Below are 27,320 nucleotides of genomic sequence, written 5' to 3'. Positions count from 1 at the left end.
CTTATGAATACATAATTTTAAAGTAGATCATTCATGGAAAACAAAACAAATACATTTGTTAGGTAACCGGTCGTACCTATAGCAAAGAATCCCTAATGGAATCCCTGATAGATGTAGAAACTTCCTCGCTGCCATCGTAGAAGCATTCTGGTGTATCCGTTTCACTTGCCATAGCCTCAATTGGTGGGTCTTTTGCTTTGTATGCCCGGCATATGTTGTGTAGGGCGACGCAGGCGTTTACAATAGTCGTTGCCTTTTCTGGAACGTAATATAACTCCTTGGTACCGAGCAAGCATCGGAAACGCGACTTCAGTAAGCCAATGGCTCTTTCAATAAACCTTGTAGCTTCCTTGTGCCTTTGATTGTAGAGCTGTTCACGACTGCCGGCGACGGCATTTTGGTACGGTGTAAGCACTATCTGGTTCTGGGGAAACGCTGCATCTCCCACTAGCCGCGGTCTGCCGCCTCGTTCGAAATCCTCGTACATCTTTTGCCGCAGTGCCGAGATATTCCATATGAAGCCATCTTTATAAGAGCCCGGGTATTTTGCCTCGACAGATCGGAACACCAACTCGTGATCGCAGGCCTGAATAGAAGATAAAAACACATCATCATTATTTGAAGACAAAGCACGGTACGGGCACGGGCGCCTACCAGCAGAACGTTCAGGCTGTAAAAACCCTTTTCGTTCCGATAAGCACGATTGCGGTCCTTTCCGGGATTGTGTATTTTTACGTGGGTGCAATCAAAGGCCTGAATGATACCGGGCAGCTCACTTTCGCGGTAAAAATGAGTCCTTGCGTTTTGTTTTTCCGCATCAGTCATTTCTGGCTTGATCCAATTGGGGCAGATCTTCTTCTCCATTACCTCCAAAAACTCGGTAAGCGCATGGGAGACCACGGGTTGGCTAAGAGCTAGGAACGCTGATTCATTTCCGACACCCTGCTGGTAATTCCCGGTAGCGAGGAATCGAACTGCGGCGCAAATTTTCAGACTGATGGGTATTGCCCTGCTTTTTAGTGGCTTTTTAAAATCATTTTTTAAAGACTCCACTAAAAGCATAACAATCGCCTTGTCCAAGCCAATCAATTTCAGAAAACTGGAGCAAAAACAATCCGTTAGAGAAGCGGTTCAAAGAGAGACTTGAAAACGGATACTTACTCCTCATCCGGAAGCGATAGCGGGTTTGATGAATAACGAAGATTTCTGCGCATCAAAGACATATTCTTAACTACGGGACGCGGCTCTTCATCGGGTTTGTCATTTTTCTCGATATTTTCCGGATTATCATCATCTTTCTTATCAGCATCATCAGGATCCACATTGATGGCATCATCATCTTCTTCCTCGTCATCATCGTCTTCCTCGAGATAATCGTCATCATCAGAATCGTCAAAGAGATACAAAGCGAGACTCGGAAACATTTCTCCAAAACAAACGCGTACGGCGAAGGATTTTACTGAAGAAAGTAAACCGGCAAAATTTTGGCTTCTTCTTCGTCAATGAGGATTGACCTCAGTTAAGCAACATGCCCTGCAGATTTGTTGGAATTTTCCTAAATTCGTCGATCAATTCTTCTGAAACGCTGCCGTTCGTGGAATCCGCTGGTCGTTAAAATCGATTACAATTAGCTGGTAACTTTGCCCACAGGCTACTAGACACAACAGGGCCACTTGTTTTATCTGCAATAAAGAAATGAATCCTTGGAATAAGTCCGCCCATTCGAATCGTCTTTAATCCAAATCTAATTTCTTCGGTACAAGATACTGGATGGTCCGGATGTTCCGAATTTAGGTGCAATCTGTTCGTTCCCGTTGGAAGGCTACCTGTAATCTTAAGAGAGCTTGCTGTGATGATGACTGGAAGGAGAAATAGGTCGTTAATTAAATAGATTCTTGAAGAATTACGAACTCAATTAACTTACGGAAGCGGTTTCCTTTCCTGGTTTTCGAAGGAGCCGGCTAAAATGTTTACATTTTTTTTTCAAAACAAAAACAAACCCATTAGGGCGCGCCACACGAAGCGTTAAACCGAGCGTAAACGGTGTTTGCCAACTTTTGTATTAACTAACTGTTTTTTATAATATCGATAGTGAGGACTTATTTGGAATCTATTTAATCCCTTTTGTCCGCAAAAGAATCATTTATTTGATTGCTATTTTCTTAAATTTCGTAATGTTTTGGCTTAGTTTATCGCTTCGTGTGGCGCACCTTTTCGTGCAACTAAATTCGCAACTGAATCGACGGTTTTGTACGAGCCCTTTTATATAAGAGATTTTTTTATGATACATTCATAAATATCGCCATATCTCGATAATCTTTTACATTCTTTTATGAAACAAAATTGTTTGATTTTCATTCGCACCCTGGAGCACTCCGCAGCATGCTTTTTTCCCACGATGGATTGTTGCCTAGGCAACCGATTTTCCGGCACCAAACAACACTTTTTATGCATTTCTTGGCGAGTTTTTCCACAAACGCACGATGCAGTCCAACTACGATGATGATATTTACGGTGGTTTCAGTACCGGAGTGACCAATAAGTTGTTTAATTACGATGCCAAGGAGGACCAGGCATTCCAGAATGCCGTTCGTACGTCCAGCTACGGCAAGAAGGCGACGACACCAAAGTTCTTCTGGAACGGTGACAAAATTGGTTCGGCCGAACCGACTACGGCCATGGCACGACCTTCGACCGCAATTCGTCCCGTCGGCTACTCATCCCACAGCTCCAAACTGTTCGATCCGCTAAACCAGGCCGCCAAAAAGATCGTCGTCATGGAGACGAAGAAAGAGGAAACACCTGAGCAACGCTACAAGAATCTCGAGACGAAGATCTACGCGTTGCTGGAGGAATCCATCGTTGCCAGTACTGGGCCGAAACCGGATATGGCGAGTGCGCTGGCAAAGGCCAAAGAAGCTTCTTCGCTCGATCGGACGCTGCTCCGAATGCGGGATCAGGATGGTGGCACGTATACGCACAATTTCGATCTGACCTTCTTCGTGCTGTTCAATCTGGCCAACGTGTACGCCAAGAACGAGATGTACATCGAGGCCCTCAACACGTACACGCTGATGACGAAGAACAAAATGTTCCCGAACGTGAACCGCCTCAAGATCAACATGGGCAACATCTACTTTCAGCTGGGGCTCTACACGAAAGCGATCAAGATGTACCGCATGGCGCTTGATCAGGTGCCGGGCAATCAGAAGGAGCTGCGACTGAAGATCACGCACAATATTGGCATTCTGTTCATCCGCATGGGTCAGTACTCGGATGCGGCCACTAGCTTTGAGTTCATCATGTCGGAAAAGGGCGATCTGAAGACGGGGCTGCACCTTATCCTTTGCTACTACGCGCTAGGTGATGTGGAGAAGATCAAGCACGCTTTTCAATTGCTGCTGGACATTCAAATCGACTACAATGAGGAGGAAAAGCTGTTCCAGGCAAACGTATGATCGACGTTCAGCGATCGATGGTCAGGGATTAACATGATTTCTTCTCTGGGTTCCTTTTAGTCAAACCCATCGTATGAGTACATTAACGAGCTGATCAAATCGGATGAGTTGCACAACTATGAACGGAAGCTGCGACAGCTGGCTGAGAAGAACATTCTTATTTCGGCCAACCTCATCTCCACCATCATCGACGATTATTTCAACGATGGATACAGCTGGTGTGTGGAGACGATCAAAAACTCCTACTTCTCGACGCTGGCTACCGATCTGGAACTGAAGAAGGCAGTCATTTATCTGAAACAGGACGACTTTCAACAGGCTATCGACACGCTCAAGTACTTTGAGAAGAAGGAATCCAACATTGCCATCAATGCGGCCATTAACTTGAGTTTCATTTACATTTTAGTTAGTATCGCGAGGTGGACGATTATTTCCTAGGCATTTGCTTTAAAGATTCCATTTTGTTTGCAGAAAAAGGATGTTGCTGCTGCTGAAACGTATGCGGAGGCGGCCAAAAAGATCGATAGCTACTGCCCGGCGGCGTTCATCAATAGTGGCGTTTGCTTTATGATGAAAAATGATTACGAATCGGCCAAACTTATGTTTACGAGCGCACTGGACATTGATTCCACCTCCTTCGAAGCGCTGTACAATATTGGGCTGATCTTTTCAAAGCTTGCCGATCACAACAGTGCACTGCTGTACTTTCGTAAAATCATTTCTAGTCTCGGTCACGAGCAGCATCCTGAGGTCCTGTATCAGATTGCACATCAGTACGATCTGCTCGGCGATGTTAGTACTGCCCTCGAGTACTACCTTCAGCTGTTGAGCGTGGTGCAGCAGGATCACAAGATCATCCAACGTATCGGAGAGCTGTACGAGGCCGATAACGAGCGGCAGCAGGCGTACCACTATCATCACGAATCGTACCGTATCTATCCGATCGAGGCTAGCGTTATCAACTGGCTCTGTTCACACTACATCGAGCTGCAAGTGGTCGAAAAGGCTATCGGATTTTACGAAAAGGCCGTCCTAAGAAACCCCCAGGATCCGTACTATCTGCTACGCATTGCCGGCTGCTATCGGCGTATCGGGAATCAGCAAAAGTCGATGCAGCTCTTTCGCATGATCCATGAGCACTATCCGGAAAATACGGATTGTTTGCGGGCCTTGATGCATCTGAATCAGTCACAGGGCAACAGCGAGGCATACGAGAAATACGCCAGCGAGCTGCAGAAGCTGGAAAAACAGAAGGAAGTTCGTCAGCGGATTGGTACCGGGCGGGCACCGACATCAGGAAGTAAATTGGCATCGTAACGATTACTTGGTCGTTGGTCTAAATTTTGTTGGTTTTTCGTTTTGTTTCCAGACTCTCGTATTTCGAGCGGTGATTACGGTGTGCGTACGGGCAGTGCAGTAGTCACCCATGAAGGCTACCAAGCACCGGGAACGGCTTCTGGGCACCATGGAACGGCGAGCGCAGGCAAGAGTGCCGATGTATCGCCCGATTACAGTAACAGCTTTCCGCAGGGCGCTTATGCTTACGGAGATCCGCTAGGTCCGCCCCAGGAACGCCCACGAACTGGTGTCCGTCGGAATCATACGTTTGAAGATGAGTCGGACGAGGAAATCAATACCTACGATCTGCTACCGATGTAACAGACGGAACAGGATACTATTTATTCATCTTTTCTCTAATTCTGTGTCAACACAATTCAAACATAAATCGAACGAACAGAGCGTATGCCGTATAAAAGGTGTGAATAAATAAAAACAAAGGTAAATTAGATAGCCAGTAGAGGATCGATAGTGGATAGGAACGAAATCCATTTGTGGAAAAGCTGCCTCTCTTCTACCGTTTCTAGCCTTTTCAGTTGTTCTTCGATCAGCAACAGGTACTTTAGGTTTTCGCGGTATTCCAGCACCGTCTTGGTTGTTACATTAATCCCGTGGAATACCATTCGGTCATCGGTCACCGGTTGCGTTACGATGTGAATGTTACGCGGAATGCTTTCAAGTTCCATTAAGCCTAGAGCTGCCGGTTCTTCGTCCGTTTCCATGTTTACGTCTTCACTTTCCTGTTTGTTGGTGAATTCTCTAAAGTAGGCAGCAAGCGCATACATATCACAGTAAGCTTGGAATCCCCGGAATACTAGATCGACGTACTGATCGCAGGTGATGTCGCTGCTTATCGCTCGTTTGTGATTACGGTTCAAAACCGGATATGTGAGAGTGCTGGACGGCTGCGTGTCTACCGTTCCCGTATCAGTTCCATATGCAACCCATTTCCGATCCAGCAACTGTTGAAAGAAACCTCGTACGTTGAGGGGATGTTGGTGCGGGTTAAGTTTGCGGATCAGTTGATTCACTAGAAAGTGTATCAGGTACGGGGTTCGCACATGGCGGATGCTGGCGAGACAAAGGCGCATACAAAAATATGTAGACTTTTCGATCGTGATCCACAGTTGCTTCGCAAAGTAGCTGCTATTCTCTTTCAGGCACGGATATTCTATCATCCCGTCGTTGTCCTGGAATTCGCTCAAGTTAACCGCAACGGAGACGAGATTAAGCAAGCGCTAAAAGTAAATACGATGTTTCCATTGTTAGAAAACTGTTTGACGTGCAATCAAGTGGGTCACATGCTTACGGAGATTACAGCAATATCTTCTTCCGGGTACTCGAGGGCGTTTATGTTGACGAATGTTTCGAGTAGCTTACGAATGAACAGATTCACACTGCCACAGCTACCGTCCCGCCACACGACTTGCACTATCAGTGGACAATGCGAACGATTACAGAGATTCTGTTGCGTTTTTGATGGATTTCTGTAAAAAAAATAGAAACTCTGTTACCCTTGTTCCTAGATTCAAGGATCAGATACATACCGTAGGATCCACATGGCCAGATCCATTTCGAGAAGTTTCACCAACAGTTGAAGCACCATAAACAGGCGTTTGAATCGTTCCTCTCGCGGTAACTGTTCGAAATCGTAGCTCTGTCGATGGCCACCGATTCTCCACGAGGAACTGCTGGGGCCGGATTTTTGCTTGCTTCCGCGTGTCACACGTTCCGCGACCCGATGGGGCTGATCATCGTTTTCAATTAAATGCTCAAGCAGGTACAGTGTGTTCTTCAGTAAACCCTCTTTCGGATCGCACTTGGCAAAACACGGTGCATCCAGATGGCCGTAGACGATGTCGTGGTAAGCGGATCGTAGATCCCAACGGCAAGGCGGGAATAGGTCAAGGCACTTTTCAAGTGCCTCGTACATCCCCAGCAACACCTCGGAAGCCCCGTAGTCGGCCTGCAGTTCTGGCGAAGGTTCATCGATGGTCAGAATCAGCTGCAGACCGGCCACAAACAAATCCGTTCCAATGAACTCTTGGCGCCGGAGTGCGTGGAACAGGAAGTACACGAACTGGTCCGCCCGCTGTTCTCCTATCTGTTCCTGTGTGTTTTCCTCGCACATGCTGCCCACGAACCGGGTGCGGATTCCGCTTTTCCGAACATGGGTCGATGCACACGCGGTAACGTTCCGGACGCAGGGCGGTACGTAGTCGAGGGAAAGCCGTTGCCGGACGTCGAAATAATGACGACCAAGAACTAAGTTCAGCTTTTCGAACGCGGCCAGCTCTGGGTCTGCAGGTTCCAGTTTCCTTTTTTTACGACTTGGCATCATTTCTACACACTACACTTCTTTCTTTAAAGACTTCACAAACAGTTTTTCTTCTTTTGCTGCTACATTGAGCATTTAGCCCAGTATGGCTCTTGAATCCAGATTCCTTTCAGTTAATTGTCTCTAAACTTGGTGAACCGATCAAAGTAACCTGGTGACTTTGCTCGCGGACTGCTAGCCACAACAAGGCGATTTGTTTTATCTAAAATAAAGATAATAAAATAATTTGAAATTCGTCGATAGAAGACGACTAACAAAGGGGGTTTCGATTTGTCCTCGACTTTTGGTTCCATCTCTTGCATTTGCTTTCGCGAGTCCACGGAAGATACTTACTGCACGGACGCGGATCTTCCGGATTTGAGCTGTTCCGATTAGGTGCAATCTGTTCGTTCCCGTTGGTAGCTAAAAAGGATATCCGGCTGCCTTATTTGAAGAAGATTTTCCTGGAAGGAGAAATTAATCGTTATTTCAACAGATCCTTGCGGTATCACGAACCTTTGTACTTGCCGGTGCGGTTTCCGATGACCTTTTCAAACACCCGTGTGTCGGCCGCAGATTTCCGTACTTTCTGCAGTTGATTGTGAGTTGGGGAATTGGTTTCTGGGGCGTTGCAAAAGAATTTGGAATCCTTTTACTTGGTTTTTGCTTCGTGATTTTTCCTTTTTTTCCTCAAAAACAAAAACAGGTTTGACAGTTTCAACGATTTTGTTTTGATGCCGACCAAGGTGTTTTAACTAAACAGGCGAAGTCATAGCATTTTTTCACCGCCCTGTTGGAATTTTTGTTATTTGACTGTCATTGATAAATGCTTACCAAATCGACAGAAAGCGTTTGGTGATACGAAGGAAATCCGGAATTTTTCAATGGTTTTATCGGGTATTGTATGTGCTCTGGCGCTTTGAAATGATTTATTTCCTTATTTTAGAACAAAGGAGCAACCGCGCTGTATCTAAAAGCGTATGAGCAGGGTCCAGGAACGTTGGCTATCTTTGATTCTGGGACCGGCAAGGAGAACTACGCTCGGATCCAGCCTCCGCCAATAAGTAGTCACCGGCAACTTCACCAGCGGTACGGCGGTTAACGACGATCCTGCGACCAACCTGCGGAGATCGGGCTCTCAAGATTAGCGAGGATTCCTTGCGAAGGCAGGTGGATTCTACAATCTATTTGAACCCTACGACACGACACATTATGCGGTTCTTTCAACGATTTCAACCATTATTTTGAATCTCTATCTATCTATATCTTCGTTGTCTCTAGCGGCATCAAACGACGGTGCTCTCTCGGCAGGGCTCATAAACTTTATGCAGCAGCTGTATGAAAAGACCGATCGGGAAACCAAGCGTCTGATTAAAAACTCGTGGCACCGTTACTCAAATAAAACCAAAGAATTCGAGTAAATAAGGGCCAGCTGTAATGCGTTGAGGTAATAAGATAAGTTCAATATTTATTTCCGTTGTCTTGATTATCTCTTGGTCATTCTTAACTTTCCAACGGTCACTTAACTCGTTTTCTTATAACAGTTGGAAAATAACATTTACTTGATTAATCAATAATTCATATTTCAAATTTTCTTTAGTAATAGGTACAATTTTTGTTGTTTCGTAATCTAAATATGTTAATAAGCTTCGTGATCTAAATTACTTCGACCCTTATTATTAAGTGCCTTTTGGATTCTTTCGCGTTCTGCTTTCAGATCATCATTTTCACCTTCAATTTCTTTTAACCTGAGCCTCAGCTGTAGATTTACTTTAACCAATTTCTGATTCTCTGATTCCAGGGCTTTAATCTCTTCTTGAATCTCATTTAATTGACTCTGTTGCGCATTTCCTAGCGGATCATATAGATGATCAATATTTACACTGCATTCCGATCGAGTGGGCGAGTTGCAAAGAGCTTTTCTTTTATGTGTATATTCTTTTTCCAGCTGCTTCTCATTTAGGAGAGAGGGCTCAATAAATTCATTTTCCAAATCATCCTCCGACTTATATGGATCGTTTGTAGCAAGAGTACGCTTTTTTTCTCGCTGCTTCATACTTGCGTGCGACGTTTGATTACATGCAACAGAAGGGATAGCTAAAAGAAGCAATTTAATCTTAGATGAAAAGTCCAAATGAATCTATGTAAGGTATCATACCTGTTAGCTTCAACGCTCGCAAACTATGACGATTCAATGGGGATTGATGTAACTGATAATCCTCAGCCTTAAAATGATCTGAGCATATAGTGCTACATTGAGACAGACGCCAATTTGCATCCTGTCGGCAAAAAGTCTTCCATTGTCGGTTTTGCTCATAGTCTTGCGGAAAACTATGAAAAGTAACAAGCCTGTTAAGCTTCTTAACATTTGTACTGTTATTTTTGCAGAACGAAGCTTCACACGTTCTGTACGGCATTTTAAAACACAGTAAAGACTGGAACACTTGTTGAATCTTTGAAAACTTGAACCTTCGAAACGGATTTCTTACTCCTCAATGCGAAAACAGCATCTTCGATTGCAACCAAAAGCATTCAGCATCTGCCAGAATTTCTCTTCATTTGTTCAGTAAATTTACTTGGAGTTCAAACAATTTTGTTTGTTTATTTTTTCCTCGCTTTTTTTATAGCCGGGATGACAGAAGGTTCAAGCTTAGGCCTTGTCCATATCATGCACGCTACGCTGAGATTCTATCCACGCTAACAGTGAGAAGAATTCTCATTATAGAATTCTCTGGTCTTTCTGTAGTCTCCCGTTAGTCTCCGGAACAGCGAGCTTATGTCCAATAATCCAAGAAACCAGAAAGGTCACGTACAACGGAGGTCATGCTGCTTAATCGATTGGTTATGCTTTGCAGCTTTAAAGCGGCACATAGACGCTCAATATTTTGTATTAATTTTTTTGACGCTGAATTGACGTTTGATTGCCATCTTATTTTTTTTATTGGTCGTCTGTGGGAAACATTGGTATAATCATCAATATTTCGTCAATCAGGTCCTCAAACGCATTGTGTTCGTTAATGTGGCCCACAGACGACGCCATTATTCAGCCTCATCAATATATTTTCAGCTGGCTGAAAATCTTCAACTTTTTTGACACAAGCTTCAAGTAGCCCACACACGATAAATATATTGGTGTCAATCAACTTGCATGCCAGTATAGAGAAATAAAATTGAACGTTTCTGGGCCGCTTCAGATCTCAATCTGATGTGATTATCCTCGATTAAATCTTTGATTATGGTGAGAGAATTCCTTGTAAGCTTAGCAGAGGAATGCAATCTAATCCATCTTCCGTTCAGATAGCATTAAATATTGCTGAAAATAACGCCGTTGTACTTTCTCGTTGAGGTGTAATTTTTCACGTGTTCTTTCACGAGGTGTCGAAGGGAACTAAAATTATTACGGGTTTTATGAATAATTTGCTTTTGACCTTCAGTTTTGGTAAAGAAATCCTACTGAAAAATGTGATTGAGGATGAAATGAATGTTTTTTTAGTCAGTATCCTATTCGGTACCTCCGATGTAATTTAGTTTTCCATGCGAGTCCGTGTTTTCGATCATACCCACCTCTCGAAGTGCGTCTCCATTGTCTGGTCTTAAGTGCGCTCCTCGGGGGGGCCTCCATCGTAATCCAATTCGTCGTCGTCGTCATCGTCAGTTCGTCCCATACATTGGGCACGTTAATTGACCGAAACCAACATCGATTATCTGTCCCCATCTGAGCGGCCTGTGTGCTTCGTTAAAGCGCCCCTTCAGACCAATATATCCGACCGGGGGCTGCTACATATTTTGTTTATTAAAATTAATAATGCTACCATTTCGCGCAAATGAAGGCAATGCCACTCGGGCGGCGCTTTATGCTTCGTTTCGGTGCGCAACAACAATCGCCGCGCCTAGCCAGACAGACAGGCGGTAGTTGGCTCACGCGCGGTCTAGATGTACTAACAACCTGCAAGTACACGCGCATGGAGCCCCGGCGTGAACGGGGAAAAATCGACATGCGCGTCCGACGCGCCGCATGAAAGTGAAATGAGAAGAAAAGTAAAAACATGCCGGGTCGGCCAGACCGTACCGAAAAACGCAAACGCATCGGTTACGTAACCGGCGTCGATCAAAATCGACCGAGATTGGCATTGCGCCTACTCGATCGTCGTCATCGAGCGACGGCATGATGAGGCTTTTGCAAGCCCCATGCCAAAACATCCGCGTCACATTAACGGTCGGCTCCGCCATACCGCCCTTGCTGCTGGCTGCATGATTTGCACCTTTTTTTTTGTTTCTTCGGTTGATAAAATCTCACCAAGAGCAGCGAGCTCCCGAGATGCCAACAGGGGTGTAGGGAAAATGATTGGGAAACTGGTGATCGTGTCGTGCGGTGGGTTCGTTGGATGTGCTCCAGATTGACGGAAATCAATTTCCCCTTTTACGTCGTTCGACGACACGGCTCGGTGGTTGGCGTTTCTTGTGGAATTGCTGAGTCCTCCCGTCCCCGGCGATTGGATCAGCTCGCAGCTATATTCTGTCGGTTATGGGGTTTTCTTCATTATTCCGTTCGTACTATCTATGATCTTCTGGTTTTGTTTAGTTAAATTTGGTGGACATGAGAGAGACTCGAAATGGACAGCATCATCTAAGAAACGAGGCAAAGTCTGGGAGAAATTGTTAGCTTTCTTTCCAACAGTTGCACCTTTCCTCGTATGTTCAGCGTGGTTGCTTACCAGAAAATTACTTTTTCCAATTAATTACCCCCCAGTTTGAGTGGCGAAATTGCGCTCGCTCCTTGCCCAACTAATCTACACCCCAGTTGATCTTTCTACTTGGGTAAATTAAAAATTATCGGCTAACGCAAAGAACGATCTGTGCCGCTGCACAGCTCCACTTTTGATCGCGTTCGTAAGATCCACTTTGGTCAACTGGCTAGGCCGTTTCCCTCGCCTAAAAACCTTTCCAGAAAATGCTCCTTCTAGCGTAGTGTGGCTTGGTAGTTGAAGTAATGCGTTGGTTATGTGTCTGATCGATTGGTTCCCGCGGTTCGGGCAAAAATCGGCGACGGCGCCGTTCCCGTTGACTGACTCTGTGTAATCGAGCATGCTTCACAAGTCGAAACTGCGGATCATACTGCGCCTAAGAGGAGATGTTTTACAATACTTCCAATGCTTTACATCAAACCGTTCGTCGTGCTGTCTCGTAGAACTGGCTCATGAAATGGATTTTTTGCTCAACGGTTCCAGAATCGATCAAGAGATCGAGAGAACAAAAGCGTCACCAACAGTGAAATGGAAGGAAAAACTAACCAACAATCAAATAGTTTCGCCATAATGCTTTCCGCAAATCGTAATTAGGCGGATTAACGCTTTCGCCATTTCACGATTGACTTCCCGTTTTGTTGAAAATCAATTTTAACGAGCGACAATGTGTATCACGCGGAAGTGGGCCCCCGGGGCAAGAAAGGAAGATGCAAAATTGCAACCGAGCCGTAGTACGCTGGCTCATTAACCAACTAACTCTTCCAACCGAATGGCGATCTCAGGCGATCGTAAAACCGCACGATCGGCGGTGCAATTCGCTGCGGCATCATCATCCGCACCCGGGCGTAGGGCCGGGTACATTGTCCAGTTGATGATGACGAGTGATTATTAATATTCGTCAAGATACCGCTGCTATCCATTATGCGCTAACGGGTGGGCAGCAGGCGTACGGTGATCTCTGGTGCCCTAAACGTGGCTTCCGGCACCGTAAGTTGCGATCGTTCCCTAGCACTACCGAGCTACCGAGTGAGCCTCTTCCTTTGGTAAACATATGAAAGGTACGCACGCCAGCTCTCGGCGTCTGCATCGATGAGATCGCTCTTCGCATAATACACAACGGCGAGCGAAGGTGATAAAAGGGTGCGATTATGGCAGCGTGATGCTTCACCGACAATGCTGTGCTGCCGCCACGAACACCTCGGCTCTGCTGATGATGCCTCTCGCTTTAATGAGATTTAATGCGTTTGTTGCATGCATTACCTCGGAAAGGCATCGAGATTTCGGGAAGTTCATGCGGTGGGCCGTCAATCACCGAAAACCAGTGATCGCCTGGCGTTAATGCGCCCCCATATCGAGAGGTTGCTGATCGATATTAAAATGATCGTTTCCTTTCTTATGCTTCAATTTCGTTTCTTCAAGCCACAAAGGGCGCCCCGGTGTAAGAGGCGATAGAGGCCAGCATATAATAGTTTGCCGCCCCCCGCCACGGGTCCACAGGCCAGTGCTGGTTGATATTGTGTGCTGTGCTTGATGCGCCCACCTGATGCGCCCGTCTTCAGACCTAGTAAACCTCCCCCCCTCCCAAATACCACCCAACGCACCATTTTTCCATAGGCCCATTTTCCACATTAAATAATCAAACTTTGCGTGCCGCACCACGCATCGTCCCTTGACTTTCCAGACCAGGCCAGGCGCTATATCGAGCCGTAATTTCACGTGGTTTTGCTTGAGTAACGTACCTTAGTTTTTTCTTTTTGGTTTTTTTTCATTTTATTTATTACCTCTTCTTTCGGCTTTAACCAAACCAACGATACTGTCGCTCGTCCCACAACGAAGCCAAGCAGCAGGTTGTCCCGGAGGTTCGTCGCTCATCATGCCAACCCTACCTCAAGTCCCTGCTTCGTGTGGCGCCGCCATCGCCACGATTAGGTTTGGTTTTGCTAGTTTTCGGTGGGTAACGCGGTATTTTTGGTTCGGGTGCAGCGCGCCATGGGACAGAAGGGGGAAGGGATGGCTGGCCAGGCCGATCGGAGTCTTCCCGAGTGGATCGCGGGGAGCTCGCTGGTATAAATATTGTTGTTCGCCACCGGCAATGGCACAGTCGAGCGTTTTCCATCGAACGATAAACAATAGTCAGTCCTAGAGATACCCCCGTGTGCGTGTTCTGTTGTGCTTGTTAGTGTTTGCTTGCGCGTTTGAAAGTTAGAAAAAGTCAAACAATCACAATGGCTTTTCTGTTCAAGGTGGGTCCTGCTTGTTGGGTGTTAGTTTATGTAACAATATGGAAGGACATTTTCTACTGGTCGTCCTGCGATTTCACAATGAGTGTGTGAATGGTGGTGATGTAAAAGTGTCTGTAGACTGATTGATTGACGTTGCTCATCAGTGGTGGTGCCTCAAGACTCATAGGCAACAGGTCTAGAGGTCAAGCACGATCAAGGAGTTGCATGAAAGAGCATAAAAAGTGAATTCAGCGGGATAGTGGTGCTTTCTCCGGAACTACAAATACCGACCGATCAACAATTGCTAGTAACATCTAATGAATTGTTTTTTCATCCGCAGACCGTCGCCTGCTTGGCTTTGGTGTCGCTTGTTGCCAGTCAGTACGGTGAGGAGGATCATCATCATCATAGTCACCATGAACACGATGTTGGCTACTCGTATGCCAAGTTCAGCGGGCCAGTAAGCGGCCCGGCACATGAAATCCATGTGGAAGATAAGCATGGCCACGGGCACGCTATCGACTACGTTGCGAAGCCGGACTATCTGTTCGAGTATGGAGTGGAGGATCCGAAGAGCAAGGTTTCGCAAAGTCGCAAGGAGCACCGACATGAGGATGAGCTGCACGGCGAGTACAGCCTGCACCAGCCCGACGGCAAGCTGCGCACGGTGAAGTACAGCTCGAACAAGCACAGTGGATTCCAGGCTGAAGTGTTGATCGATGGAAAGCCCCTGCACGAAGAGGAACTCGCCAAGCTGGCGCACGAAGCGTCTCAGAACGCGGGAGCTCAGCATCAGCACCAGCACCAGTTCCACCATCAGCACCAGGACGAGCACAAGGCGTACGGTGGCGGCGAGCAGCAGCAGCAGACCTACGCCGGTGAATCGTCCTACGGTGGAGCCGAGGGTGGCGCATCCTACGGTGGTGAGGAAGAGCAGGAACAGTACTACCATTAGATTGCAGAATCAGTTGTTCCTGATCTATTAATAATCCCCAGCGATGGGCGGCTCGCAATAGAAAACACCGAATGATTACCATCGTGTTTCGCTATACGATGCCTGCTACGGGCACGTCATGCCAAATAAGTCAGATGAATGTTCCTCGTTTTTTTTTTAACTTCAACGATGCATCTTGAAGGAATTTATGTTCCTTAATTCACCTTTGTATTGAAGAGCTAAATACTCACTGGCCGAGAAAAACAATATTTCTGTATAAGTGCTACCCTAAAATTTTCACTGTCGATTTCTATGCTTACGTAAAAGAACTCAGATGCACTACGAAGCTAAACACTGTTAACTAGTGTTGTAAACATGATATGAAACCAAAGGAAGGTTTTTCAACGTCAAAAAATATCCATTAAATAAAAAGAGAATCTAAACTAAAAGAGGGTCGTCTGCTTTAATTAAACCGATAATCAAATCGTAGTAAGGGGGATTAAAGAACAAAACAATAGACGTTTCCGTGGTGTAGTGGTTATCACATCCGCTTTACACGCGGAAGGCCCCCGGTTCGATCCCGGGCGGAAACAGAAAATAATTAGTTTTTTTTTGTAGAGTGATGATCGATCTCACCAATGCTGTGGATATTGTTCTTCTACTGGAAAAACAACATAAAGAAGAACTATACATTTGCATACGCTGCTTGTTTAATGGTATTCAACAACATATGCAATATTTTATGGTTGATCACAAGATGCTTGCTCCTTAGCTCAGTATCATATAATTTTTATGGCTGGAGGGGAAGATCAGTCGTTGTGAGAGTGAGCAAGGAAAGAAACAATAGACGTTTCCGTGGTGTAGTGGTTATCACATCCGCCTTACACGCGGAAGGCCCCCGGTTCGATCCCGGGCGGAAACAGAAAATAATTAGTTTTTTTTGTAGAGTGATGATCGATCTCATCAATGCTGTGGATATTGTTCTTCTACTGGAAAAACACAACATAAAGAAGAACAATACATTTGCATACGCTGCTTGTTTAATGGTATTCAACAACGTATGCAATATTTTATGGTTGGTCACAAGATGCTTGCTCCTTAGCTCAGTATCACATAATTTTTATGGCTGGAGGGGAAGATCAGTCGTTGTGAGAGTGAGCAAGGAAAGAAACAATAGACGTTTCCGTGGTGTAGTGGTTATCACATCCGCCTAAAGCGGCCCATAGACGATCAACTTTATTTGTCAACTCTTGCATGCAAGTCGATTGACACCAATATATTTATCGTGTGTGGGCTATTTGAAGCTTGTGTCAAAAAAGTTGAAGATTTTCAGCCAGCTGAAAATATATTGATGAGGCTGAATAATGGCGTCGTCTGTGGGTCACATTAACGAACACGATGCGTCTGTGGCCCTGATTGATGAAACATTAAGGACTAGGCCAATTTATGCCCACATATGAGCAATAAAAATAAAATGACAGTTCGACGCAATTCTTGCATCCGAAACATTGACAAATAAAGTTGATCGTCTATGGGCCGCTTAACACGCGGAAGGCCCCCGGTTCGATCCCGGGCGGAAACAGAAAATAATTAGATTTTTTTGTAGAGTGATGATCGATCTCACCAATGCTGTGGATATTGTTCTTCTACTGGAAAAACACAACATAAAGAAGAACAATACATTTGCATTCGCTGCTTGTTTAATGGTATTCAACAACGTATGCAATATTTTATGGTTGGTCACAAGATGCTTGCTCCTTAGCTCAGTATCACATAATTTTTATGGCTGGAGGGGAAGATCAGTCGTTGTGAGAGTGAGCAAGGAAAGAAACAATAGACGTTTCCGTGGTGTAGTGGTTATCACGTCCGCTTCACACGCGGAAGGCCCCCGGTTCGATCCCGGGCGGAAACAGAAAATAGTTAGTTTATTTTGTAGGATGATTGATCTCACCAATGCTGTGGATATTGTTCTTCTACTGGAAAAACACAACATAAAGAAGAACAATACATTTGCATACGCTGCTTGTTTAATGGTATTCAAACAACGTATGCAATATTTTATGGTTGGTCACAAGATGCTTGCTCCTTAGCTCAGTATCACATAATTTTTATGGCTGGAGGGGAAGATCAGTCGTTGTGAGAGTGAGCAAGGAAAGAAACAATAGACGTTTCCGTGGTGTAGTGGTTATCACGTCCGCTTCACACGCGGAAGGCCCCCGGTTCGATCCCGGGCGGAAACAGAAAATAGTTAGTTTTTTTTGTAGGATGATTGATCTCACCAATGCTGTGGATATTGTTCTTCTACTGGAAAAACACAACATAAAGAAGAACAATACATTTGCATACGCTGCTTGTTTAATGGTATTCAACAACATATGCAATATTTTATGGTTGGTCACAAGATGCTTGCTCCTTAGCTCAGTATCACATAATTTTTATGGCTGGAGGGGAAGATCAGTCGTTGTGAGAGTGAGCAAGGAAAGAAACAATAGACGTTTCCGTGGTGTAGTGGTTATCACATCCGCCTAACACGCGGAAGGCCCCCGGTTCGATCCCGGGCGGAAACAGAAAATAATTAGTTTTTTTTGTAGAGTGATGATCGATCTCACCAATGCTGTGGATATTGTTCTTCTACTGGAAAAACACAACATAAAGAAGAACAATACATTTGCATACGCTGCTTGTTTAATGGTATTCATCAACGTATGCAATATTTTATGGTTGGTCACAAGATGCTTGCTCCTTAGCTCAGTATCACATAATTTTTATGGCTGGAGGGGAAGATCAGTCGTTGTGAGAGTGAGCAAGGAAAGAAACAATAGACGTTTCCGTGGTGTAGTGGTTATCACGTCCGCTTCACACGCGGAAGGCCCCCGGTTCGATCCCGGGCGGAAACAGAAAATAGTTAGTTTTTTTTGTAGGATGATTGATCTCACCAATGCTGTGGATATTGTTCTTCTACTGGAAAAACACAACATAAAGAAGAACAATACATTTGCATACGCTGCTTGTTTAATGGTATTCAACAACGTATGCAATATTTTATGGTTGGTCACAAGATGCTTGCTCCTTAGCTCAGTATCACATAATTTTTATGGCTGGAGGGGAAGATCAGTCGTTGTGAGAGTGAGCAAGGAAAGAAACAATAGACGTTTCCGTGGTGTAGTGGTTATCACGTCCGCTTCACACGCGGAAGGCCCCCGGTTCGATCCCGGGCGGAAACAGAAAATAGTTAGTTTTTTTTGTAGGATGATTGATCTCACCAATGCTGTGGATATTGTTCTTCTACTGGAAAAACACAACATAAAGAAGAACAATACATTTGCATTCGCTGCTTGTTTAATGGTATTCAACAACGTATGCAATATTTTATGGTTGGTCACAAGATGCTTGCTCCTTAGCTCAGTATCACATAATTTTTATGGCTGGAGGGGAAGATCAGTCGTTGTGAGAGTGAGCAAGGAAAGAAACAATAGACGTTTCCGTGGTGTAGTGGTTATCACATCCGCCTAACACGCGGAAGGCCCCCGGTTCGATCCCGGGCGGAAACAGAAAATAATTAGTTTTTTTTGTAGAGTGATGATCGATCTCACCAATGCTGTGGATATTGTTCTTCTACTGGAAAAAACACAACCTAAAGAAGAACAATACATTTGCATACGCTGCTTGTTTAATGGTATTCAACAACATATGCAATATTTTATGGTTGGTCACAAGATGCTTGCTCCTTAGCTCAGTATCACATAATTTTTATGGCTGGAGGGGAAGATCAGTCGTTGTGAGAGTGAGCAAGGAAAGAAACAATAGACGTTTCCGTGGTGTAGTGGTTATCACGTCCGCTTCACACGCGGAAGGCCCCCGGTTCGATCCCGGGCGGAAACAGAAAATAATTAGATTTTTTTGTAGAGTGATGATCGATCTCACCAATGCTGTGGATATTGTTCTTCTACTGGAAAAACACAACATAAAGAAGAACAATACATTTGCATACGCTGCTTGTTTAATGGTATTCTACAACATATACAATATTTTATGATTGGTCACAAGATGCTTGCTCCTTAGCTGAGTATCACATAATTTTTATGGCTGGAGGGGAAGATCAGTCGTTGTGAGAGTGAGCAAGGAAAGAAACAATAGACGTTTCCGTGGTGTAGTGGTTATCACATCCGCCTAACACGCGGAAGGCCCCCGGTTCGATCCCGGGCGGAAACAGAAGATAATTTGTTTTTTTTGTAGGATGATTGATCTCACCAATGCTGTGGATATTGTTCTTCTACTGGAAAAACAACATAAAGAAGAACAATACATTTGCATACGCTGCTTGTTTAATGGTATTCAACAACATATACAATATTTTATGATTGGTCACAAGAAGCTTGCTCCTTAGCTCAGTATCACATAATTTTTATGGCTGGAGGGGAAGATCAGTCGTTGTGAGAGTGAGCAAGGAAAGAAACAATAGACGTTTCCGTGGTGTAGTGGTTATCACATCCGCCTAACACGCGGAAGGCCCCCGGTTCGATCCCGGGCGGAAACAGAAAATAATTAGTTTTTTTTGTAGAGTGATGATCGATCTCACCAATGCTGTGGATATTGTTCTTCTACTGGAAAAACAACATAAAGAAGAACAATACATTTGCATACGCTGCTTGTTTAATGGTATTCTACAACATATACAATATTTTATGATTGGTCACAAGATGCTTGCTCCTTAGCTGAGTATCACATAATTTTTATGGCTGGAGGGGAAGATCAGTCGTTGTGAGAGTGAGCAAGGAAAGAAACAATAGACGTTTCCGTGGTGTAGTGGTTATCACATCCGCCTAACACGCGGAAGGCCCCCGGTTCGATCCCGGGCGGAAACAGAAAATAATTAGTTTTTTTTGTAGAGTGATGATCGATCTCACCAATGCTGTGGATATTGTTCTTCTACTGGAAAAACAACATAAAGAAGAACAATACATTTGCATACGCTGCTTGTTTAATGGTATTCTACAACATATACAATATTTTATGATTGGTCACAAGATGCTTGCTCCTTAGCTCAGTATCACATAATTTTTATGGCTGGAGGGGAAGATCAGTCGTTGTGAGAGTGAGCAAGGAAAGAAACAATAGACGTTTCCGTGGTGTAGTGGTTATCACATCCGCCTAACACGCGGAAGGCCCCCGGTTCGATCCCGGGCGGAAACAGAAATAAATTAGTTTTTTTTGTAGAGTGATGATCGATCTCACCAATGCTGTGGATATTGTTCTTCTACTGGAAAAACAACATAAAGAAGAACAATACATTTGCATACGCTGCTTGTTTAATGGTATTCTACAACATATACAATATTTTATGATTGGTCACAAGATGCTTGCTCCTTAGCTGAGTATCACATAATTTTTATGGCTGGAGGGGAAGATCAGTCGTTGTGAGAGTGAGCAAGGAAAGAAACAATAGACGTTTCCGTGGTGTAGTGGTTATCACATCCGCCTAACACGCGGAAGGCCCCCGGTTCGATCCCGGGCGGAAACAGAAGATAATTTGTTTTTTTTGTAGGATGATTGATCTCACCAATGCTGTGGATATTGTTCTTCTACTGGAAAAACAACATAAAGAAGAACAATACATTTGCATACGCTGCTTGTTTAATGGTATTCAACAACATATACAATATTTTATGATTGGTCACAAGAAGCTTGCTCCTTAGCTCAGTATCACATAATTTTTATGGCTGGAGGGGAAGATCAGTCGTTGTGAGAGTGAGCAAGGAAAGAATCAATAGACGTTTCCGTGGTGTAGTGGTTATCACATCCGCCTAACACGCGGAAGGCCCCCGGTTCGATCCCGGGCGGAAACAGAAATAAATTAGTTTTTTTTTGTAGAGTGATGATCGATCTCACCAATGCTGTGGATATTGTTCTTCTACTGGAAAAACAACATAAAGAAGAACAATACATTTGCATACGCTGCTTGTTTAATGGTATTCTACAACATATACAATATTTTATGATTGGTCACAAGATGCTTGCTCCTTAGCTGAGTATCACATAATTTTTATGGCTGGAGGGGAAGATCAGTCGTTGTGAGAGTGAGCAAGGAAAGAAACAATAGACGTTTCCGTGGTGTAGTGGTTATCACATCCGCCTAACACGCGGAAGGCCCCCGGTTCGATCCCGGGCGGAAACAGAAGATAATTTGTTTTTTTTGTAGGATGATTGATCTCACCAATGCTGTGGATATTGTTCTTCTACTGGAAAAACAACATAAAGAAGAACAATACATTTGCATACGCTGCTTGTTTAATGGTATTCAACAACATATACAATATTTTATGATTGGTCACAAGAAGCTTGCTCCTTAGCTCAGTATCACATAATTTTTATGGCTGGAGGGGAAGATCAGTCGTTGTGAGAGTGAGCAAGGAAAGAATCAATAGACGTTTCCGTGGTGTAGTGGTTATCACATCCGCCTAACACGCGGAAGGCCCCCGGTTCGATCCCGGGCGGAAACAGAAATAAATTAGTTTTTTTTTGTAGAGTGATGATCGATCTCACCAATGCTGTGGATATTGTTCTTCTACTGGAAAAACAACATAAAGAAGAACAATACATTTGCATACGCTGCTTGTTTAATGGTATTCTACAACATATACAATATTTTATGATTGGTCACAAGATGCTTGCTCCTTAGCTCAGTATCACATAATTTTTATGGCTGGAGGGGAAGATCAGTCGTTGTGAGAGTGAGCAAGGAAAGAAACAATAGACGTTTCCGTGGTGTAGTGGTTATCACATCCGCCTAACACGCGGAAGGCCCCCTGTTCGATCCCGGGCGGAAACAGAAGATAATTTGTTTTTTTTTGTAGGATGATTGATCTCACCAATGCTGTGGATATTGTTCTTCTACTGGAAAAACAACATAAAGAAGAACAATACATTTGCATACGCTGCTTGTTTAATGGTATTCAACAACATATACAATATTTAATGATTGGTCACAAGAAGCTTGCTCCTTAGCTCAGTATCACATAATTTTTATGGCTGGAGGGGAAGATCAGTCGTTGTGAGAGTGAGCAAGGAAAGAAACAATAGACGTTTCCGTGGTGTAGTGGTTATCACGTCCGCTTCACACGCGGAAGGCCCCCGGTTCGATCCCGGCCGGAAACAGAAGATAATTTGTTTTTTGTAGATGATCGATTAAACAACGATCTCACTACTGCTATCGATACTGTTCTTCTACTGGAAAAACAACATAAAGAAGAACAATACATTTGCATACGCTGCTTGTTTAATGGTATTCAACAACGTATGCAATATTTTATGGTTGGTCACAAGATGCTTGCTCCTTAGCTCAGTATCACATAATTTTTATGGCTGGAGGGGAAGATCAGTCGTTGTGAGAGTGAGCAAGGAAAGAAACAATAGACGTTTCCGTGGTGTAGTGGTTATCACATCCGCCTAACACGCGGAAGGCCCCCGGTTCGATCCCGGGCGGAAACAGAAAATAATTTGTTTTTTTTGTACAGTGATGATCGATCTCACCAATGCTGTGGATATTGTTCTTCTACTGGAAAAACAACATAAAGAAGAACAATACATTTGCATACGCTGCTTGTTTAATGGTATTCAACAACGTATGCAATATTTTATGGTTGGTCACAAGATGCTTGCTCCTTAGCTCAGTATCACATAATTTTTATGGCTGGAGGGGAAGATCAGTCGTTGTGAGAGTGAACAAGGAAAGAAACAATAGACGTTTCCGTGGTGTAGTGGTTATCACATCCGCCTAACACGCGGAAGGCCCCCGGTTCGATCCCGGGCGGAAACAGAAAATAATTAGATTTTTTTGTACAGTGATGATCGATCTCACCAATGCTGTGGATATTGTTCTTCTACTGGAAAAACAACATAAAGAAGAACAATACATTTGCATACGCTGCTTGTTTAATGGTATTCAACAACGTATGCAATATTTTATGGTTGGTCACAAGATGCTTGCTCCTTAGCTCAGTATCACATAATTTTTATGGCTGGAGGGGAAGATCAGTCGTTGTGAGAGTGAGCAAGGAAAGAAACAATAGACGTTTCCGTGGTGTAGTGGTTATCACATCCGCCTAACACGCGGAAGGCCCCCGGTTCGATCCCGGGCGGAAACAGAAGATAATTTGTTTTTTTTGTAGGATGATTGATCTCACCAATGCTGTGGATATTGTTCTTCTACTGGAAAAACAACATAAAGAAGAACAATACATTTGCATACGCTGCTTGTTTAATGGTATTCAACAACATATACAATATTTTATGATTGGTCACAAGATGCTTGCTCCTTAGCTCAGTATCACATAATTTTTATGGCTGGAGGGGAAGATCAGTCGTTGTGAGAGTGAGCAAGGAAAGAAACAATAGACGTTTCCGTGGTGTAGTGGTTATCACATCCGCCTAACACGCGGAAGGCCCCCTGTTCGATCCCGGGCGGAAACAGAAGATAATTTGTTTTTTTTTGTAGGATGATTGATCTCACCAATGCTGTGGATATTGTTCTTCTACTGGAAAAACAACATAAAGAAGAACAATACATTTGCATACGCTGCTTGTTTAATGGTATTCAACAACATATACAATATTTAATGATTGGTCACAAGAAGCTTGCTCCTTAGCTCAGTATCACATAATTTTTATGGCTGGAGGGGAAGATCAGTCGTTGTGAGAGTGAGCAAGGAAAGAAACAATAGACGTTTCCGTGGTGTAGTGGTTATCACATCCGCCTAACACGCGGAAGGCCCCCGGTTCGATCCCGGGCGGAAACAGAAGATAATTTGTTTTTTGTAGATGATCGATTAAACAACGATCTCACTACTGCTATCGATACTGTTCTTCTACTGGAAAAACAACATAAAGAAGAACAATACATTTGCATACGCTGCTTGTTTAATGGTATTCAACAACGTATGCAATATTTTATGGTTGGTCACAAGATGCTTGCTCCTTAGCTCAGTATCACATAATTTTTATGGCTGGAGGGGAAGATCAGTCGTTGTGAGAGTGAACAAGGAAAGAAACAATAGACGTTTCCGTGGTGTAGTGGTTATCACATCCGCCTAACACGCGGAAGGCCCCCGGTTCGATCCCGGGCGGAAACAGAAAATAATTTGTTTTTTTTGTACAGTGATGATCGATCTCACCAATGCTGTGGATATTGTTCTTCTACTGGAAAAACAACATAAAGAAGAACAATACATTTGCATACGCTGCTTGTTTAATGGTATTCAACAACGTATGCAATATTTTATGGTTGGTCACAAGATGCTTGCTCCTTAGCTCAGTATCACATAATTTTTATGGCTGGAGGGGAAGATCAGTCGTTGTGAGAGTGAACAAGGAAAGAAACAATAGACGTTTCCGTGGTGTAGTGGTTATCACATCCGCCTAACACGCGGAAGGCCCCCGGTTCGATCCCGGGCGGAAACAGAAAATAATTAGATTTTTTTGTACAGTGATGATCGATCTCACCAATGCTGTGGATATTGTTCTTCTACTGGAAAAACAACATAAAGAAGAACAATACATTTGCATACGCTGCTTGTTTAATGGTATTCAACAACGTATGCAATATTTTATGGTTGGTCACAAGATGCTTGCTCCTTAGCTCAGTATCACATAATTTTTATGGCTGGAGGGGAAGATCAGTCGTTGTGAGAGTGAGCAAGGAAAGAAACAATAGACGTTTCCGTGGTGTAGTGGTTATCACATCCGCCTAACACGCGGAAGGCCCCCGGTTCGATCCCGGGCGGAAACAGAAGATAATTAGATTTTTTTGTAGAGTGATGATCGATCTCACCAATGCTGTGGATATTGTTCTTCTACTGGAAAAACAGCATAAAGAAGAACAATACATTTGCATACGCTGCTTGTTTAAAGGTATTCAACAACATATACAATATTTTATGATTGGTCACAAGATGCTTGCTCCTTAGCTCAGTATCACATAATTTTTATGGCTGGAGGGGAAGATCAGTCGTTGTGAGAGTGAGCAAGGAAAGAAACAATAGACGTTTCCGTGGTGTAGTGGTTATCACATCCGCCTAACACGCGGAAGGCCCCCGGTTCGATCCCGGGCGGAAACAGAGGATAACTTGTTTTTCGTAGATGATCAATTAAGTAACGATCTCATCAATGGTGTGGATATTGTTTTGCTACTTAAAACACAACTTTTGCTTAAAATACTTCTCGGTTCGTTTAGGGATTGATTGAGTTGAGTACATTCGATTTGTGTTGGTTGATTGTAATATTTCGTATATTGTGAGGAAGGAATATATTTCCTGACTAGGAACTTTTCGATCTACCTACGTTTTCTATTCGCTGTTTGAATGTGTGGCGCCTACGATTATGTTATTCTATTGTGTTTTGTTTTCACATGTTGTTTGGCTAACCGATTCGTTTTTCCAGTAATTCAAAGAGTGGAACAAACCAATTAAAGGATGCGCTATGATTTTGTTGGTTTCAAAAACCAACATAATCACTCAGATCGTCTTTACTTCGAAAGCTGCACTTATCAATTTGCAACAATGATTGTTTGTTGTAAACATCTTCAATGTGTTTCGTCATTATGCCCCTGGTAATCTGGATTGTGGGTTTGTTAAAGATTTGAAAGGAATGCAATGAAATGAAATGGTAACATTAATAAACTACACGAGTTCTTTCAAGGCCTCCAGCAATCGACGTAAAGTGTTTCTAAAAGTATTCTCCGTGCGCCAATCACTAGAGAAGCGAGACACTAATTGACTGTCAGACTGAATGCAATGTTCACTCAAGCAATGATGGTCACAGAAATGTTAATTAATACTTCCCCCGCTGTGTTACTTGATTCACTGTTGGTTAATTAATTTAAATAATTGCTCATTACAGCGAACAAATATCCACCTCAAATTGCTTTGCCTGGTTTTTCTATCGATAGCCAAGAAACATTATAGTTTTTAGATAGACTTAAATCTAGTGTAAATTTAGCATCCATCGATCGAGATTACATAGCTTCTATAAAGCAACACTCCGAGTAACCTATCATTCTTGATCGATGTGTGAAAATTGTGGTCCTGAGTATAATTGCCATGGGTGGCTGCACGTAAGATATGGCTGGTGGGTCGACCAGTTTGGCGCGCCACCGCCACAATCATTGGTATTAAAGGGCATACTTGAGGGAAATTGCTTGGTCCGAGAATTCGCAAATCTTGCGCATCGATCGACGAATAAGGTAGTAATTAGCGTTTGACTGGTTGCTTATTAGTATTTCGCAAGAACAACCACCGCCACAGAGTAGTGACGGCGCTTTGGACTGGGGTTAGATTTCCAACTGCCAGCTTCAACCTTCTAGCTGCCAGAACGAAAAGAGGCGGTTTTTTTCTATTCATTTAAACGACCGTTTTTGTTCGTCTAGAAGAGGTTTGAATAGTAAATAGGAATCTATTGGACTTTAACTGTTATTTGAATTATTATACTTTTTGATCTTTAGATGTATAAGTGAACTGTATAAGAGAACTGGTACAATTAATTTGAATATATCAAATTGTTTAACAAATTTCACGAATTCATTTTCAATGAAATACCATTTGCGCACGCTGGTTCAATGAAATGTGTGCCGAAAGTGTGTCTTAGTGCAGACCCTATAATCATTGCTGGCCAGCCGAACCATCTGTCTTCTTCTGAAACGACGGAGGAAGGCTTGGCAGCCTAGTCTCCGCCGTCGATTGGCAGTCACATGGCCTAAGAAACGAAACGAGGACCTCCCACGGAAGCAGCACAGATTGAGCAATTGAGCGGCCGCCGGGGAGAACGGGAGCTTGACGGGCGGAATGATCAGCTGACGATGATTGCAAACCGATCGTGACTGCACGTGTGACCGACGAGTACCGATTGGCAGCCAATTGGCAGCCTTAGTTGCCCCAGGCTCATGCGGGAACCGCAGTGGCGAGCCAAGGCGTTCGGAGAAAGTCTCGCATCGAGTGCGCCGGTTCCCTTCTGTTCGGCTCGAACCAGCTCGCGTTCTTTCGCAATTGCGTGGCTAGAACCGTGGCACAGTCTGACCAGAGCGTTATGTAAACATTGAACATTGCTATTCATTCGATCGTTTGTGGTTTTGCTATTGATCCAGTGACGAGTAGTGTCGGCTTTATTGAACATTTAAATTCAGGTGCTTATTCTGTAACTTTCGATTACGATGGCCTCAGGCGTTCGATGATTCATGCGAATTTCGAAACGGGTAAAACGGGTCGACTGCCCCCGTGAACTCTCCGCTTAACTGTCATTGTGGGATTTCGCCAGTAT

General features: G+C 43.9%; 5 protein-coding genes and 27 non-coding genes across 33 annotated transcripts; 29 read left to right on the top strand and 3 right to left on the bottom strand.

Annotated features, from left to right (window-relative positions):
* Window positions 1-48: 48 nt before the first annotated feature.
* LOC126575588 (putative nuclease HARBI1) lies at window positions 49-1,968 on the bottom strand. Of its 2 annotated transcripts, none has more exons than XM_050236352.1 (5): window positions 1,925-1,968; window positions 1,827-1,859; window positions 1,162-1,682; window positions 655-1,099; window positions 49-586 (listed from the first exon to the last, which is right to left on the bottom strand). In XM_050236352.1, the coding sequence occupies exons 3-5, from the start codon at window positions 1,422-1,424 to the stop codon at window positions 77-79; spliced, it is 1,218 nt and encodes a 405-aa protein (XP_050092309.1). In that variant the 5' UTR covers window positions 1,425-1,682; window positions 1,827-1,859; window positions 1,925-1,968; the 3' UTR covers window positions 49-76. The 2 variants fall into 2 exon arrangements, with proteins under 2 accessions (XP_050092309.1, XP_050092308.1); XM_050236351.1 differs by having other exon boundaries at window positions 1,768-1,859; window positions 1,925-1,965.
* Window positions 1,969-2,483: 515 nt separating this feature from the next.
* On the top strand, window positions 2,484-5,126 carry LOC126574944 (intraflagellar transport protein 88 homolog). The gene is made up of 4 exons (XM_050235364.1): window positions 2,484-3,452; window positions 3,519-3,863; window positions 3,930-4,758; window positions 4,828-5,126. The coding sequence occupies exons 1-4, from the start codon at window positions 2,484-2,486 to the stop codon at window positions 5,115-5,117; spliced, it is 2,433 nt and encodes an 810-aa protein (XP_050091321.1). The 3' UTR covers window positions 5,118-5,126.
* Window positions 5,089-7,578, bottom strand: LOC126574945 (uncharacterized). Its single transcript, XM_050235365.1, has 4 exons — window positions 7,468-7,578; window positions 6,344-7,336; window positions 6,106-6,283; window positions 5,089-6,034 (listed from the first exon to the last, which is right to left on the bottom strand). The coding sequence occupies exons 2-4, from the start codon at window positions 7,135-7,137 to the stop codon at window positions 5,243-5,245; spliced, it is 1,764 nt and encodes a 587-aa protein (XP_050091322.1). The 5' UTR covers window positions 7,138-7,336; window positions 7,468-7,578; the 3' UTR covers window positions 5,089-5,242.
* Window positions 7,579-8,555: 977 nt separating this feature from the next.
* On the bottom strand, window positions 8,556-9,669 carry LOC126575659 (THAP domain-containing protein 5-like). The gene is made up of 2 exons (XM_050236467.1): window positions 9,272-9,669; window positions 8,556-9,210 (listed from the first exon to the last, which is right to left on the bottom strand). Exons 1-2 carry the CDS (start codon window positions 9,528-9,530, stop codon window positions 8,753-8,755), a joined length of 717 nt encoding a protein of 238 aa, XP_050092424.1. The 5' UTR covers window positions 9,531-9,669; the 3' UTR covers window positions 8,556-8,752.
* Window positions 9,670-14,083: 4,414 nt separating this feature from the next.
* LOC126577427 (probable zinc transporter protein DDB_G0282067) lies at window positions 14,084-15,035 on the top strand. The gene is made up of 2 exons (XM_050239046.1): window positions 14,084-14,101; window positions 14,421-15,035. Exons 1-2 carry the CDS (start codon window positions 14,084-14,086, stop codon window positions 15,033-15,035), a joined length of 633 nt encoding a protein of 210 aa, XP_050095003.1.
* Window positions 15,036-15,534: 499 nt separating this feature from the next.
* On the top strand, window positions 15,535-15,607 carry Trnav-uac (transfer RNA valine (anticodon UAC)). Its single transcript has one exon. It is a non-coding gene; the product is annotated as a tRNA-Val (tRNA).
* A 256-nt stretch (window positions 15,608-15,863) lies between these two features.
* Window positions 15,864-15,936, top strand: Trnav-uac (transfer RNA valine (anticodon UAC)). The gene has a single exon. It is a non-coding gene; the product is annotated as a tRNA-Val (tRNA).
* Window positions 15,937-16,193: 257 nt separating this feature from the next.
* Trnaf-aaa (transfer RNA phenylalanine (anticodon AAA)) lies at window positions 16,194-16,596 on the top strand. Its single transcript has 2 exons — window positions 16,194-16,230; window positions 16,561-16,596. It is a non-coding gene; the product is annotated as a tRNA-Phe (tRNA).
* A 257-nt stretch (window positions 16,597-16,853) lies between these two features.
* Window positions 16,854-16,926, top strand: Trnav-cac (transfer RNA valine (anticodon CAC)). The gene has a single exon. It is a non-coding gene; the product is annotated as a tRNA-Val (tRNA).
* A 255-nt stretch (window positions 16,927-17,181) lies between these two features.
* Window positions 17,182-17,254, top strand: Trnav-cac (transfer RNA valine (anticodon CAC)). The gene has a single exon. It is a non-coding gene; the product is annotated as a tRNA-Val (tRNA).
* Window positions 17,255-17,508: 254 nt separating this feature from the next.
* Trnav-aac (transfer RNA valine (anticodon AAC)) lies at window positions 17,509-17,581 on the top strand. The gene has a single exon. It is a non-coding gene; the product is annotated as a tRNA-Val (tRNA).
* Window positions 17,582-17,838: 257 nt separating this feature from the next.
* Window positions 17,839-17,911, top strand: Trnav-cac (transfer RNA valine (anticodon CAC)). Its single transcript has one exon. It is a non-coding gene; the product is annotated as a tRNA-Val (tRNA).
* A 254-nt stretch (window positions 17,912-18,165) lies between these two features.
* On the top strand, window positions 18,166-18,238 carry Trnav-cac (transfer RNA valine (anticodon CAC)). Its single transcript has one exon. It is a non-coding gene; the product is annotated as a tRNA-Val (tRNA).
* A 254-nt stretch (window positions 18,239-18,492) lies between these two features.
* Window positions 18,493-18,565, top strand: Trnav-aac (transfer RNA valine (anticodon AAC)). Its single transcript has one exon. It is a non-coding gene; the product is annotated as a tRNA-Val (tRNA).
* Window positions 18,566-18,823: 258 nt separating this feature from the next.
* Trnav-cac (transfer RNA valine (anticodon CAC)) lies at window positions 18,824-18,896 on the top strand. The gene has a single exon. It is a non-coding gene; the product is annotated as a tRNA-Val (tRNA).
* A 257-nt stretch (window positions 18,897-19,153) lies between these two features.
* Window positions 19,154-19,226, top strand: Trnav-aac (transfer RNA valine (anticodon AAC)). Its single transcript has one exon. It is a non-coding gene; the product is annotated as a tRNA-Val (tRNA).
* A 252-nt stretch (window positions 19,227-19,478) lies between these two features.
* Window positions 19,479-19,551, top strand: Trnav-aac (transfer RNA valine (anticodon AAC)). Its single transcript has one exon. It is a non-coding gene; the product is annotated as a tRNA-Val (tRNA).
* Window positions 19,552-19,806: 255 nt separating this feature from the next.
* Window positions 19,807-19,879, top strand: Trnav-aac (transfer RNA valine (anticodon AAC)). The gene has a single exon. It is a non-coding gene; the product is annotated as a tRNA-Val (tRNA).
* A 255-nt stretch (window positions 19,880-20,134) lies between these two features.
* Trnav-aac (transfer RNA valine (anticodon AAC)) lies at window positions 20,135-20,207 on the top strand. The gene has a single exon. It is a non-coding gene; the product is annotated as a tRNA-Val (tRNA).
* A 255-nt stretch (window positions 20,208-20,462) lies between these two features.
* On the top strand, window positions 20,463-20,535 carry Trnav-aac (transfer RNA valine (anticodon AAC)). The gene has a single exon. It is a non-coding gene; the product is annotated as a tRNA-Val (tRNA).
* Window positions 20,536-20,787: 252 nt separating this feature from the next.
* On the top strand, window positions 20,788-20,860 carry Trnav-aac (transfer RNA valine (anticodon AAC)). Its single transcript has one exon. It is a non-coding gene; the product is annotated as a tRNA-Val (tRNA).
* A 256-nt stretch (window positions 20,861-21,116) lies between these two features.
* Trnav-aac (transfer RNA valine (anticodon AAC)) lies at window positions 21,117-21,189 on the top strand. The gene has a single exon. It is a non-coding gene; the product is annotated as a tRNA-Val (tRNA).
* A 252-nt stretch (window positions 21,190-21,441) lies between these two features.
* Trnav-aac (transfer RNA valine (anticodon AAC)) lies at window positions 21,442-21,514 on the top strand. The gene has a single exon. It is a non-coding gene; the product is annotated as a tRNA-Val (tRNA).
* A 582-nt stretch (window positions 21,515-22,096) lies between these two features.
* On the top strand, window positions 22,097-22,169 carry Trnav-cac (transfer RNA valine (anticodon CAC)). Its single transcript has one exon. It is a non-coding gene; the product is annotated as a tRNA-Val (tRNA).
* Window positions 22,170-22,429: 260 nt separating this feature from the next.
* Trnav-aac (transfer RNA valine (anticodon AAC)) lies at window positions 22,430-22,502 on the top strand. Its single transcript has one exon. It is a non-coding gene; the product is annotated as a tRNA-Val (tRNA).
* A 255-nt stretch (window positions 22,503-22,757) lies between these two features.
* Window positions 22,758-22,830, top strand: Trnav-aac (transfer RNA valine (anticodon AAC)). The gene has a single exon. It is a non-coding gene; the product is annotated as a tRNA-Val (tRNA).
* A 255-nt stretch (window positions 22,831-23,085) lies between these two features.
* Window positions 23,086-23,158, top strand: Trnav-aac (transfer RNA valine (anticodon AAC)). Its single transcript has one exon. It is a non-coding gene; the product is annotated as a tRNA-Val (tRNA).
* Window positions 23,159-23,736: 578 nt separating this feature from the next.
* On the top strand, window positions 23,737-23,809 carry Trnav-aac (transfer RNA valine (anticodon AAC)). The gene has a single exon. It is a non-coding gene; the product is annotated as a tRNA-Val (tRNA).
* A 260-nt stretch (window positions 23,810-24,069) lies between these two features.
* Window positions 24,070-24,142, top strand: Trnav-aac (transfer RNA valine (anticodon AAC)). Its single transcript has one exon. It is a non-coding gene; the product is annotated as a tRNA-Val (tRNA).
* Window positions 24,143-24,397: 255 nt separating this feature from the next.
* Window positions 24,398-24,470, top strand: Trnav-aac (transfer RNA valine (anticodon AAC)). Its single transcript has one exon. It is a non-coding gene; the product is annotated as a tRNA-Val (tRNA).
* Window positions 24,471-24,725: 255 nt separating this feature from the next.
* Window positions 24,726-24,798, top strand: Trnav-aac (transfer RNA valine (anticodon AAC)). Its single transcript has one exon. It is a non-coding gene; the product is annotated as a tRNA-Val (tRNA).
* Window positions 24,799-25,053: 255 nt separating this feature from the next.
* Trnav-aac (transfer RNA valine (anticodon AAC)) lies at window positions 25,054-25,126 on the top strand. The gene has a single exon. It is a non-coding gene; the product is annotated as a tRNA-Val (tRNA).
* The last annotated feature ends 2,194 nt before the right edge of the window (window positions 25,127-27,320 follow it).

The sequence above is a fragment of the Anopheles aquasalis genome, chromosome 3 (genome assembly GCF_943734665.1).
Source record: "Anopheles aquasalis chromosome 3, idAnoAquaMG_Q_19, whole genome shotgun sequence".
Classification (NCBI taxonomy): domain Eukaryota; kingdom Metazoa; phylum Arthropoda; class Insecta; order Diptera; family Culicidae; genus Anopheles; species Anopheles aquasalis.
This window is presented reverse-complemented; position numbering and strand designations above follow the sequence as displayed.

Bases quoted from the DNA above. Each gene is read 5' to 3' on its own strand.
- LOC126575659 (XM_050236467.1), bottom strand. From the start codon at position 9,530: ATGCCGTACAGAACGTGTGAAGCTTCGTTCTGCAAAAATAACAGTACA. The intron at 9,211-9,271 runs GTATGATACCTT...TGCTTCTTTTAG, and splicing joins GCGAGCGTTGAAGCTAACAG to CTATCCCTTCTGTTGCATGT.
- LOC126574944 (XM_050235364.1), top strand. From the start codon at position 2,484: ATGCAGTCCAACTACGATGATGATATTTACGGTGGTTTCAGTACCGGA. The intron at 3,864-3,929 runs GTTAGTATCGCG...TTTTGTTTGCAG, and splicing joins TGAGTTTCATTTACATTTTA to AAAAAGGATGTTGCTGCTGC. The intron at 4,759-4,827 runs GTAAATTGGCAT...TTTTGTTTCCAG, and splicing joins GCGGGCACCGACATCAGGAA to ACTCTCGTATTTCGAGCGGT.
- LOC126575588 (XM_050236352.1), bottom strand. From the start codon at position 1,424: ATGTTTCCGAGTCTCGCTTTGTATCTCTTTGACGATTCTGATGATGAC. The intron at 1,100-1,161 runs GTAAGTATCCGT...TTTTTGCTCCAG, and splicing joins CTATCGCTTCCGGATGAGGA to TTTTCTGAAATTGATTGGCT. The intron at 587-654 runs GTAGGCGCCCGT...TCTTCTATTCAG, and splicing joins ACAGCCTGAACGTTCTGCTG to GCCTGCGATCACGAGTTGGT.
- LOC126574945 (XM_050235365.1), bottom strand. From the start codon at position 7,137: ATGATGCCAAGTCGTAAAAAAAGGAAACTGGAACCTGCAGACCCAGAG. The intron at 6,284-6,343 runs GTATGTATCTGA...TTTTTTTTACAG, and splicing joins CTGGCCATGTGGATCCTACG to AAATCCATCAAAAACGCAAC. The intron at 6,035-6,105 runs GTAAGCATGTGA...ATTTACTTTTAG, and splicing joins AAGATATTGCTGTAATCTCC to CGCTTGCTTAATCTCGTCTC.